Genomic DNA, 12,769 nt, shown 5'->3' on the forward strand with positions numbered 1-12,769 from the left:
CCCAAAGTCATAGTTGCAAACAAAATTCTAGGAGACTTCATCCCCTCCTTATCCACACCCACATCCTCACTGGGAATACCCATTTCATAACCAGAAACACCAGCCAGCCTACTTTGGGGGTTAATATTACAAAAACTTTTTGTGCCTGGGCCCACTATGCAGACTGTATAGTCTAATAGCAAAGCTGGACTGGGCCCAGTTACCTGACAACAGAGCAGTCCTCCCTTGCTGCAGTGACCTGCCTCAGGATACAGAATGGGTGCAAGAAATGGAGCACAACAAGACCCAGGCACTGTCAGAACAGCAGCAGCAGGGGATCAGTAGAGGTGAGTATAAGAGCTTCTGATTCCCAGCCATTTGCTGCCTCCTGTCATACTGGAAACTTCCTTCAAAGCGACACTACATCTGTACAAGGAAAGAAATAAATGTGTTTCATATTTTCGGATTTACTGTATTACTTTATCTTCCATATGAAGTCATTGCTGTAATGAAATATTGATTCCAATTAGAAGAAACAAGTAGTGAAGCCCATTTTTTATTTGGAGGCCATTATACTGTGATACTAGCTCAGTCAGATCCATACAACTTCCTCTAAGTAGCTTAGAAGGAATTATTCACTTATGGATTGAAATGTTAATCCTCTTTTAAAAGAGTATATTATTCAACAAGATAAGAGATAAGATAAGATAATCCTTTAATAGTCCCACCTTGGGGAAATTTCAGCGTGTTACAGCAGCATAGTAATACAGATACAGGATAATACAGAGTAATATGTTACAGACGTAGACACAGATAAGCTGAGAAGAGAAGATATACTAGGAGTCCATGGCAGCTAAGGAAAAACAGAAGAGAGAGAGGAAGACCTCATGATCATCCTCATAATCATTAGTTCTCTGTGCGGAGAGCTCTTCGTTTGGTCTGATGTAGATTATACAGCCTGGTCGCGGTTGGAAGGAAGGACCTGCGATAGCGCTCCTTCTCACACTTGGGGTGAAGCAGACGGTCGCTTACAGTGCTGCCAAGTCCCATCAGGGTCCCATACATGGGGTGGGATTTGTTCCCCCGCATGGAGGTCACCACAGACAGTATCCTTCTGTCACCCACCACCTGTACTGGGTCCAAGGGGCTCCCCAGGACAGAGCTGGCCCTCCTGATCAGCCTGTCAAGTCTATTTCTGTCCCTGGTTGATATACTGCTTCCCCAGCAGGCCACACCGAAAAAGATGGCTGAGGCAACCACAGAGTTGAAGAAGGCCCTAAGAAGTGTCCCCTGGACTCCGAAGGCCCTCAGCCTCCTGAGCAGGTAGAGTCTGCTGTGGCCCTTTCTGTGCAGCGCCTCCAGGTGATCAGCCCAGTCTAGTTTATTATTGAGGAGCACGCCCAGGTACTTATAGGTCCTGACTATCTCAATACATGTTCCTTGGATCTCCACCGGGGTCGGAGCACCTCTCCGTTTACTAAAGTCCACCACCATCTCCTTGGTCTTCCCAGCATTAATCCTGAGCTGGTTCAGCTAGCACCATTCAACAAAATCCCGGTTTAAGTCTCTGTATTCCCTATCATCGCCATCAGTGATAAGGCCGACTATAGCAGAGTCATCGGAGTACTTCTGTAAGTAACAGCTGGATGAGTTGTGCCTGAAGTCAGCAGTGTACAGTGTGAAGAGGAATGGGGCAAGAACTGTACCTTGAGGTGCCCCCGTACTACAGATCACAGTGTCAGACACACAGTCCTGGGCTCTCACATACTGAGGCACCACCCCCAGCTTCAGGCTCATATTGTACATGTGCGTTATAATACCACACAGCTGGTCACTGCACATTTTAAGAACTCTTGCGCTTATACCATCAGGTCCCCCCGCTTTGTTCGCTCTAATATTCTTCATTTCCTTACACACCTGAGACTCCTGCAGGATCAGATAGTCAGATTGCAGTTGACCGCAGGTCGGTGGGGGTTGGGTCTTGGTGTGTGAGGGGAGGGCGGTTAGCTGACATGCTGGTGGGGGGAGCATTTGCTTGGAGTCGAATCTATTGAAGAATAGATTAAGCTCGTTAAGCCACTTCCTGTCCCCTACTGTTCGGTGCCTTGTCTTTTCCTTGTGTCCTGAAATTGCCTTAAGGCTGTCCCACACCTCAGAGATTCTACCCTCCCCCATCTGTAGCTCCATCTTCCGTCTGTAGTTGGCTTTCCCTTCCCTGATCAATTGTCTCAGCTGTTTCTGAACCGCCCCCAGGCCATCTTTGTCCCCAGACCTAAAAATTCTCTTTTTTTGCTTGAGGAGAGTTTTAATCTCAGAGTTAATCCATGGTTTGTTATTGGAGAAACACCTCACCTTCCTAGTTGGTACCGTGCTGTCCACACAGAAATTAATGTAGTCCGTTATGCAATGTGTGAGTCCCTCAATGTCCTCTGGAAATGAGTCTTGAAACACTTCCCATAAAGTTATATCAAAGCAGTCCCTTAGAGACTCGACACTTCCCTCTGACCAAATCTTCACGGTACGGGTAACCGCCGGTTCTCTGCGCACCAGTGGAATGTATGTGGGTCACAGATGTACCAGGTTGTGATCTGATCTGCCTAGGGGTGGTAGGGCAGATGAGTTATATGCATCCCTTACATTGGCAAAGAGCAAGTCCAGCGTCTTGTTGTCTCTTGTATGGCAGGTTACATACTGTGTGAAGCCTGGTAGAGTGGATGCTGAGACATGGTTGAAGTCTCCAGACACTAGGAGCAGGGCATGGGGGTGAGATGATTGCAGCTCACTCACAACAGCATGGAGCTGCAATCAAATGATGAGCTTCGAATAAATTTGGTGAAAATACAGATTAATAATACTTTAACATGGGTTTTACTGTGTGAAATCGGGTCACAGAGCCTACAAGTGTGTATTTGCCACTAATAAAGCATTATTAAAGGGAATAGTCTAGTGATCAGATATCCCATAGTGTATGTAGGATGTAGAAGATTAGGCGTTACACAGTATTGTATTGAATTTACTGTTATGGTATTGGTATGTACACAGTGACAGTCTTTGGCTATTATCTATATGAGACAAATATTCTATGACAGCCAATGTGGCCCACTCCCCCATTGGAATAGTGTTAGTCTTTAGTCTCATGTACGTCGAAAGAAGGCCACGTTGTGGGCCTGAAAACTGGGAGACTCCTGGGTGACTTGACATATCTGTAACACCCAGGTTATAAATTGCTCTTCAGTTTCTTCTTTATGGTCATTAGTAAATATGATGATGATGAATACATTTACATAATTGTTCGTTTATTTTCCTTTTCACAGTAAATACTACGAGAAAGAATCTTTGATGGCTGATCCAGTTTGTGGTCCAATCCTGGCTGTTCTTCTAGGTGAGGATATATAAGATAAAATGTCATATAATATTCTAATAATAAGTAATACCTTTCTTACAAAATGCGATTCATGTAAGGACTATATAGCCCCAGAATTGGAGAAGTGACAGTGAACACCTCTCTCTTGTACTATTTGAGCTGCTCTGTAGGTCTAGAACAGGGGTCAGCAACCCCTGGCACGCGTGCCAAGAGTGGCACGCGAGGCATATTTTGCTGGCACAGCTGGCAGCCTGCAACTTTCATACACTAAATTGAGAGAGAGAGCGTCCCTTCAGTGCTCTGCTAGAGCTACGGTGTAGGACACGCCCCCTTCTCTCCCTGCCACCAATCAGAGGTGAGTCTCTCACTGCACAGGATAAGGGCTCCCTGGACCTGCTGCTACACGTGAGGAGGAGCTCCTGCCGTCTGCAGCCTGAGGAGGAGAGGAAGCAAAGTGAAAGCAAAAACACCAGGTACGTGTGTTACTAACTATTCTTATTAATGTCAGGCATTTGGGGTTATTACTTTAGTTTTAGTAACTCCATGTGCCTCACATTAATAGCAGTTAACCCCATCATGTCCCTCACATTAACCCCTGTGTGGCTCACATAAGGGTTACCATACCTCCCAACTGTCCCGATTTCCGCGGGACAGTCACAATTTGGGTGACATGTCCCACGTTCCCGGTTGGAGGGAGGTATGTCCCGATTTCAACTCAGATCTGCGTCCAGAGGACACAGGTCAGCTCCTCGCTTCGCCACTGCCCGCCTCTCTCCCTCTCTCCCTGACACATGCGGCTGAAGCGGCTCGCGTGCTCGCTTCGCCGCTGCGTCTCTCTCTCGCTGACACATGCGGCTAAAGCGAGGAGCTGACCTGTGTCAGCTCCTCGCTTCGCTGCTGCCGCCGGCTCCTGGCTTGTAGACGCGATGTACAAGCCAGGAGCCGGCGGCAGCGGTGAAGCGAGGAGCTGACACAGGTCAGCTCCTCGCTTCAGCCGCATGTGTCAGCGAGAGAGAGACGCAGCGGCAAAGCGAGCACGCGAGCCGCTTCAGCCGCATGTGTCAGGGAGAGAGGCGGGCAGCGGCGAAGCGAGGAGCTGACCTGTGTCAGCTCCTTCCTTCAGCCGCATGTGTCAGCGAGAGAGGCGGGCAGAGAGCGGCGAGGGAGCGGAGGAGAAGGTAACTTTAATGTGGAGGTGGAACGTGAATCTGAGGGCAGATGGAGAGGACGGCATGACACTGGGGGCAGAGATTGAGAGGACATGAATCTGGGGGCAGAGATGGGGGACATGAATCTGGGGGCAGAGATGGAGGGACAGGAATCTGGGGGCAGAGATGGAGGGACAGGAATCTGGGGGCAGAGATGTGGGGACATGAATCTGGGGGCAGAGATGTGGGGACATGAATCTGGGGGCAGAGATGTGGGGACATGAATCTGGGGGCAGATATGGAGGGACATGAATCTGGGGGCAGAGATGGAGTGGACATGAAACTGGGGGCAGAGATGGAGGGACATGAATCTGGGGGCAGAGATGGAGGGACATGAATCTGGGGGCAGAGATGTGGGACATGAATCTGGGGGCAGAGATGTGGGGACATGAATCTGGGGGCAGAGATGGAGAGGACATGAATCTGGGGGCAGAGATGGAGGGACATGAATCTGGGGGCAGAGATGGAGGGACAGGAATCTGGGGGCAGAGATGTGGGACATGAATCTGGGGGCAGAGATGTGGGAATATGAATCTGGGGGCAGATATGGAGGGACATGAATCTGGGGGCAGAGATGGAGTGGACATGAAACTGGGGGCAGAGATGTGGGGACATGAATCTAGGGGCAGAGATGGAGGGACATGAATCTGGGGGCAGAGATGGAGTGGACATGAAACTGGGGGCAGAGATGGAGGGACATGAATCTGGGGGCAGAGATGGGGGACATGAATCTGGGGACAGAGATGTGGGGACATGAATCTGGGGGCAGAGATGTGGGGACATGAATCTGGGGGCAGAGATGGAGAGGACATGAATCTGGGGGCAGAGATGGAAGAGGGACATGAATCTGGGGGCAGAGATGGAAGAGGGACATGAAACTGGGGGCAGATGAAGGGTGTATATGAAACTGGGGGAGAGATAGAGGGGGGACATATAATTTACGGGTGACTGTAGGAGGATTATACTGTGTGCTTGCACATGAAAAATTAACGAGTGGGTGGAGTCAACACAAAAGTGGGCAGGGCTAAAGCACATTTTGTCCCTCTTTCGGTTCTTCAAAAGTTGGGAGGTATGGGGTTACTGATATGTGAGACATATGGAGGTACTAATAAGGGACCTATATAATGAAGATATTCACTTATTACCTCCATATGTCTCACATATCAGTGTCAATTATGTAAAGCACACAGGGAGTTAATGTGAGGGACATGATGGGGTTAACTGCTATTAATATGAGGCACATTGAGTTGTAACCTGCAATGCACATGACCAGACTCTTTATCTACAACTGTGGATAAAGTACAGACCTATATATTTCAATTGACCCATATATACAGCCATTCTTTTTGTGGCTGTGTATCTGGGCCAAATTGAAGAGCTGAAAACTATGGAGCAGGTCCTATATGTGTCCTATACATACCCTATATCTGTCTGCATTTGCAGCCCTGTCAATTTATTTTTAACATATAGGTCAGTGAAAACCACATGCGTGCCACTTGTATGCAGGAGGCGTAAGGCTGAGGCCCCACATTGCAGAAATGCAGCGTTTTTGTTGCAGATTTTCATGCGGTTTATTTCAACCAAAGCTAAAAATGGCTACAGAAGGAATGGAAAATATATAGGAAGCTTCTTATACATCTCCCTTCTGCTCAATCCACTCCTGGCTTAGGCTCAGAAAAACACAGCAAAATATGTAACAAAAAAAGCTGTGTTCCCTGTGCCTCAGCCTTAGGCTAAAGCCCTACGTTGTAGAAACAGCTTTTTTTCGTTGCAGATTTTGCTGGGTTTTTTTAGCCGAAGCCAGGAGTAGATTGAGCAGGAGGGAGACATATACAGTCCTATGAAAAAGTTTGGGCACCCCTATTAATCTTAATCATTTTTAGTTCTAAATATTTTGGTGTTTGCAGCAGCCATTTCAGTTTGATATATCTAATAACTGATGGACACAGTAATATTTCAGGATTGAAATGAGGTTTATTGTACTAACAGAAAATGTGCAATATGCATTAAAACCAAAATTTGACCGGTGCAAAAGTATGGGCACCTCAACAGAAAAGTGACATTAATATTTAGTAGATCCTCCTTTTGCAAAGATAACAGCCTCTAGTCACTTCCTGTAGCTTTTAATCAGTTCCTGGATCCTGGATAAAGGTATTTTGGACAAACAATTCAAGTTCAGTTAAGTTAGATGGTCGCCGAGCATGGACAGCCCGCTTCAAATCATCCCACAGATGTTCAATGATATTCAGGTCTGGGGACTGGGATGGCCATTCCAGAACATTGTGATTGTTCCTCTGCATGAATGCCTGAGTTGATTTGGAGCAGTGTTTTGGATCATTGTCTTGCTGAAATATCCATCCCCGGCGTAACTTCAACTTCGTCACTGATTCTTGAACATTATTCTCAAGAATCTGCTGATACTGAGTGGAATCCATGCGACTCTCAACTTTAACAAGATTCCCGATGCCGGCATTGGCCACACAGCCCCAAAGCATGATGGAACCTCCACCAAATTTTACAGTGGGTAGCATGTGTTTTTCTTGGAATGCTGTTTCTTTTTGGACGCCATGCATAACGCCTTTTTTTATAACCAAACAACTCAATCTTTGTTTCCAAAATGAAGTTGGCTTCTCCAAATGTGCTTTTGCATACCTCAGGCAACTCTATTTGTGGCATACGTGCAGAAACGGCTTCTTTCTCATCACTCTCCCATACAGCTTCTCCTTGTGCAAAGTGCGCTGTATTGCTGACTGATGCACAGTGACACCATCTGCAGCAAGATGATGCTGCAGCTCTTTGGAGGTGGTCTGTGGATTGTCCTTGACTGTTCTCACCATTCTTCTTCTCTGCCTTTCTGATATTTTTCTTGGCCTGCCACTTCTGGGATTAACAAGAACTGTCCCTGTGGTCTTCCATTTCCTTACTATGTTCCTCACAGTGGAAACTGACAGGTTAAATCTCTGAGACAACGTTTTGTATCCTTCCCCTGAACAACTATGTTGAACAATCTTTGTTTTCAGATCATTTGAGAGCGGGCTGTCCATGTTCGGCGACCATCTAACTTAACTGAACTTGAATTGTTTTGTAGAAAGAAATGGTCCAAAATACCTTCATCCAGGATCCAGGAACTGATTAAAAGCTACAGGAAGCAACTAGAGGCTGTTATCTTTGCAAAAGGAGGATGTACTAAATATTAATGTCACTTTTCTGTTGAGGTGCCCATACTTTTGCACCGGTCAAATTTTGGTTTAATGCATATTGCGCATTTTCTGTTAGTACAATAAACCTCATTTCAATCCGGAAATATTACTGTGTCCATCAGTTATTAGATATATCAAACTGAAATGGCTGTTGCAAACACCAAAATATTTAGAACTAAAAATGATTAAGATTAATAGGGGTGCCCAAACTTTTTCATAGGACTGTAAGAAGCTTCCTATATATTTCCCGTTCCTTTTCTAGCCATTCTTGGCTTTGACGGAAAAAAAACGCAGCTAAATCTGCAATAAAAAAAGTTGCATTTTTGTAATGTGGGGCCTCAGCCTTAGTGTGATTCTATTGGGTGGTGACACTGTAACTAGATGCAATTATAGCCAAATCCAGTTCCTGGGCACCAGTGCGGTCACTTTGTTGAAAGTGTGACACCCATTAATTCCTGGCTGGGGTTTTGCTGTTACTGCACCGCCAGGAACTAAAAGTGACAAATTAATCTGCGTTTCACTTAGGGAACGTTCACACTATCGTCTGTGTCCAACAGCTAGTGTCTGCTGCTAATGTCTGTTCAAAATCTTGTGCGGACATTAGCAGCGGACACTAGCTGTCGGACACCGACGGTAGTGTGAACGCTCCCTTACAGAATACTGAAGTTACTAACAGCCGAGGACTGGATAGAGCATACAGGTACATTGTGTGTCAGCTCTTTACAGGTATGACCTTACTCTGCTGCCAGTCACATACATTAGCACTAATTGTGGGTTACACATGTACTTACATTGCTTCTAATGGAAAAGAACATGTGTATCCAGGCAAATAGTGGTAAGCGCATGTGGCTTGGATCACAGTATGACAGCACCCCTGTGCTATATGGCTTTAGTGTAGGTGTCGTCAGCTTTACAATTATTGCCCGGCACTCCGGGGACCTCATCTTTGATTTTTTAATTTAAATCGGCACGCCGAACAAAAAAGGTTGCCTACTCCTGGTCTAGAAGTTTAATCACCCAGGTTAACCTGAATCAAGTTGTGTTTTCCTCTTGTGAATCAGCATTTCCATTGCCGAAATATTGTTGTTTTTGTCAATATGCAAATTAACTCTTTGGGGAAATGAGGGTGTCATATTTTCTCTAGAGCAAATATGCTAAAGAGTTCATTTGCATATTGTCAAAAACAGTGATCTTTCAGCAAAGGAACCGATGCACAAGGGGAAATTGCTGTTTGATTCAAGTGACTCTAACCTATCTTCTGCCGGGCTGGGTTCTGGCGTCGGTGTCCCTTAGTAGTAGGATTGGTCACAAACTATTTACCTTCCACTTCGGCTCTGCTCCCACTTGCCACAAGCAGGAAGCCCTTTATAAAGGAAGAGACAATAGGCCTGTAGATGCACCCGCACAGTTAGGGGGCATTCACACTAGTGTCGCTGTCCCATTGGTTTCATGGCGGAGAGGCTGCACAAAGACAGTATGAGATGAATGGGTTTTTAAAGTGACCGCTGGAGCAGTTTTGCCTGGCTTTTTGATGGACTTACAAAGGACGGACAGCAGTGCTAGTGAGAACGCCCCATTAATGTGCTTAAGTAGACTGCATTATCCTACTAATGTCCTATTTTACATGTCATAAAGCATATAAGTCATTTAAAGAGTATAAATGATCATTTGACATTATTGTGGCATTTACCCTATCTACTGCTATACCATCATAACGCTGAAGCCTAGTGATGCAGCTGCACTAGAGTCATTTCCCTGAACCAGTGTGATGTAGATATGATTTTCTTCTTTCTTTGCTTTACAGTCGGTCCTTGTGCACTAGAATACACAAAGCTAAAAACCGCTGACCATTACTGGACCGACCCCTCTGCTGATGAGCTTGTACAGAGGCACAGAATCCATGGCGCTCACATCCGTCAAGACTCCAGTCCCTGCAAGCGGCCAGCTCTCGGTGTATGCATTTAGCTTTTCTATCATATATTATCTATGTAACCATGACACATCTCATCAGCTTGATCCCTTCTGAAACTAGGCTATCTACATGTGACACTGAAACTTATGTATAGCAAAAATTCAGTGCTGTTCCCTGATCTGTACTTTTAAGAAACATTTTGGTAAATAAGATATTTATGTCTATATTCATCTATATACTGTACATTACATATAAATATTACAACCTAGGTTCCCAACCTTTTCTAGCTTGCAAAGCACTTTCTGGTGATGCTGAACTACTGAAGAAATGACTAAGAGATAGGTAAATGGAAGTAATAACATTGAATGATATGTTGGGCTTATCTGCATGCACAGTAATGTTGTATTTCTTTCTCCAAGTTTATAAAAGTGACTAAACAAATGGGCAACCTTGGGCACTGAGGGCGTCTCTGGCGCTCCAGGCTGCTCCCGTCCCCTGCATTTTGATTGGTCATTTGGACACTATTCATGCGAGAATGCCAGTGCCAGGCAGGGATATGAAGTCACTGGCCCAGTATTCTCATGATCGAGTTGCCATTACTACAAATCACAGTGCGGCTGTGGGAATACTGGGCCAGGAAAGACTTTGCATCTCTGCCCGGCCCTGTCATTCTTGCATGAGCAGTGGCCTTTTAAAATGCAGGGTAAAGAGGAGCCTGGGGTATCAGGCATGCCCTCAATGCCCAAGGCGTCTCATTTCTATAATCACCTTTATAAACTTATCTTTAAAACAGAGTAGATACAACATTACATTCAGATGACCTTAAAGGGATTCTACCATTAAACTACCTTTTTTTCTAATGAACACATCGGAATAGCCTTAAGAAAGGCTATTCGTCTCCTACCTTTAGACGTGGTCTCCGCCGCGCCATTCCGTAGAAATACTGGTTTTAACCGGTATGCAAATGAGCTCTCCGCAGCAATGAGGGCAGGCCCCAGCGATGAAACACCGATGAGCGTGTCCCCATTGCTGCCCAGCGCTCTTTCCTGCGCTGCCTCCTTCTTCTGCAGCAACTCCGCCTCTTCTGGCTTCTCTTGCTCTTGTAGTTCTATACAGGAGCATAGAGAGGCCACCCCAAAATGGCCGCCAGCCAGCTCCTGTATTGAACTGCAAGAGTGGATACCTCAAAATGGCGCCGGCCAGCTCCTGTATTGAACTGCAAGAGCGGCTACCCAAAAATGGCCATTTTTGGGTAGCCACTCTTGCAGTTCAATACAGGAGCCGGCGGCCATTTTGGGGTGGCCTGTCTATGCTCCTGTATAGAACTACAAGAGCAAGAGGCGGAGTTGCTGCAGAAGAAGGAGGCGGCGCAGGAAAGAGCTCTTGGGCAGCAATGGGGATGCGCTCAACTCAACTCCAACTCAGGTTGGAGTGTCCATGATTGTAGTGTAGAAAATGAGACTCAGTAGACATGATGTTACAGGGAACTGATCACACACAACTTTACACACTGAGCGATAATGCAACCAACAGCTTCCAGCAATTGAGGTAGACTTCTTGTAACAAAGGATCACTATGAGAATGGGGTGAGCCTGGTGGACAGTATATCCAACAGCCTGTGCTTGAATGTCTTTTTTGCTTTACAGGTGACAGTCTCTTACTCTCAATTGACAGGGTCCATGCTCTAAGGCCCTTGTTACACTTACTCTCAGATTCTTGTAAAGGCACTTTTTGGCTCCAAGACTTCACTCTCTGTCTTTAGGCAGCTATACTGTATATTCCCAATTTTAGACTGCAGCACACTGGCAGTTCTTTCTAGAACCATGAAAGCTAGGTGAAGACCCTTGGTCTCCTTCCATATTCCAGATTTATATACAAGCTAGCACTACAGTATACACAACACCTATAATTTTGCATATATTATTTTGGAATGCTGCACTAGGATTAAGGACAGACAATAATCAATGTGAATAAAGTGATGGAGCCATGACGCATTGTAGCAATTCTACTATATGATAACAAATGCAATTGGTATATGGTTATGAAGAAAAATAAAAAATGAATATCGAAGAATTTCTCAGATGATCAATGATCCATAAAAGCACAAACTGCTTCAAATAATAAACTAGTATGTCATATCCTGAGTCACTGCAAAGACATTGCAGCATTAAGGTCTTTACATCATGCCTAATAAATTGACATTAGTCATTTTTATGCTGTAGTGTATTTCATGGGCTTTGGTTCTATGTAAATTGATAAGTGAGCCATGCAGAGCGCTATAGCCTGCGCCCAATCATGGCATTCATTGTAGACTTCTAGTTAATACCGCCTGTCACTTGTGGTCAGCTGGAGTTTTATGTAATATGTAGATATGGTTTGTCAGTCATCAGTTTATGTAAAATGTAATGCTGTCACTGGTGAAGATAAAATACAATGAAAAATATTCAATCAATACTATGACAGTTCTCACGTAAGGTGTTTCTGCTGCTGTTATGGCGGGAATTGTGGCGCTATCTTGGTTCTGACTGGGCTCAGCATTTATGGTCATTAACATGATGGTGATGATGATCATTGACCTCAGAGACTATAAGATATGCACAATGATCTGAAGTCAAAAAATCCTTTGAAGCTCTTTGGATGTGCTATGGATATCAACATCTCTTTAAATAAATGTAGTCTACTCCTTTTAAAATTGCCCCTAAACCACCTATAGGCTGAGGCCCCACATTGCGGAAACGCAGCTTTTTTTGTTGCAGATTTTGCTGCGATTTTTTGAGCCAAAGCCAGGAGTGGATTGAGCAGAAGGGAGAAGTATAATAACCTTATACAGTGGGGCAAAAAAGTATTTAGTCAGTCACCAATAGTGCAAGTTCCACCACTTAAAAAGATGAGAGGCGTCTGTAATTGACATCATAGGTAGACCTCAACTATGAGAGACAAAATGAGAAAACAAATCCAGAAAATCACATTGTCTGATTTTGTAATTGAAAAAACCTTTGTTTAGATCTATAAATAACGTAATACAAAGATAAAAATATGACTTGACATAAATCAGAAACAAATAACACAATCTTCAAAGATCCAGAAGCTTCTGGGGCACACTGAC

At 44.9% G+C, this 12,769-nt stretch overlaps 1 protein-coding gene across 6 annotated transcripts in view; it reads left to right on the forward strand.

Annotated features, from left to right (window-relative positions):
* SGSM2 (small G protein signaling modulator 2) overlaps window positions 1-12,769 on the forward strand; it is a 268,214-nt gene that overhangs the window by 208,253 nt on the left and 47,192 nt on the right. For all 6 annotated transcript variants that reach the window (XM_075263816.1, XM_075263817.1, XM_075263821.1 and 3 more), the window contains exons 5-6: window positions 3,294-3,361; window positions 9,556-9,704. In XM_075263816.1, coding sequence (XP_075119917.1) covers window positions 3,294-3,361; window positions 9,556-9,704 — 217 coding nt within the window. The remainder of the gene's footprint in view (window positions 1-3,293; window positions 3,362-9,555; window positions 9,705-12,769) is intronic.

Source organism: Leptodactylus fuscus, chromosome 2 (genome assembly GCF_031893055.1).
Source record: "Leptodactylus fuscus isolate aLepFus1 chromosome 2, aLepFus1.hap2, whole genome shotgun sequence".
In the NCBI taxonomy this organism is placed as follows: domain Eukaryota; kingdom Metazoa; phylum Chordata; class Amphibia; order Anura; family Leptodactylidae; genus Leptodactylus; species Leptodactylus fuscus.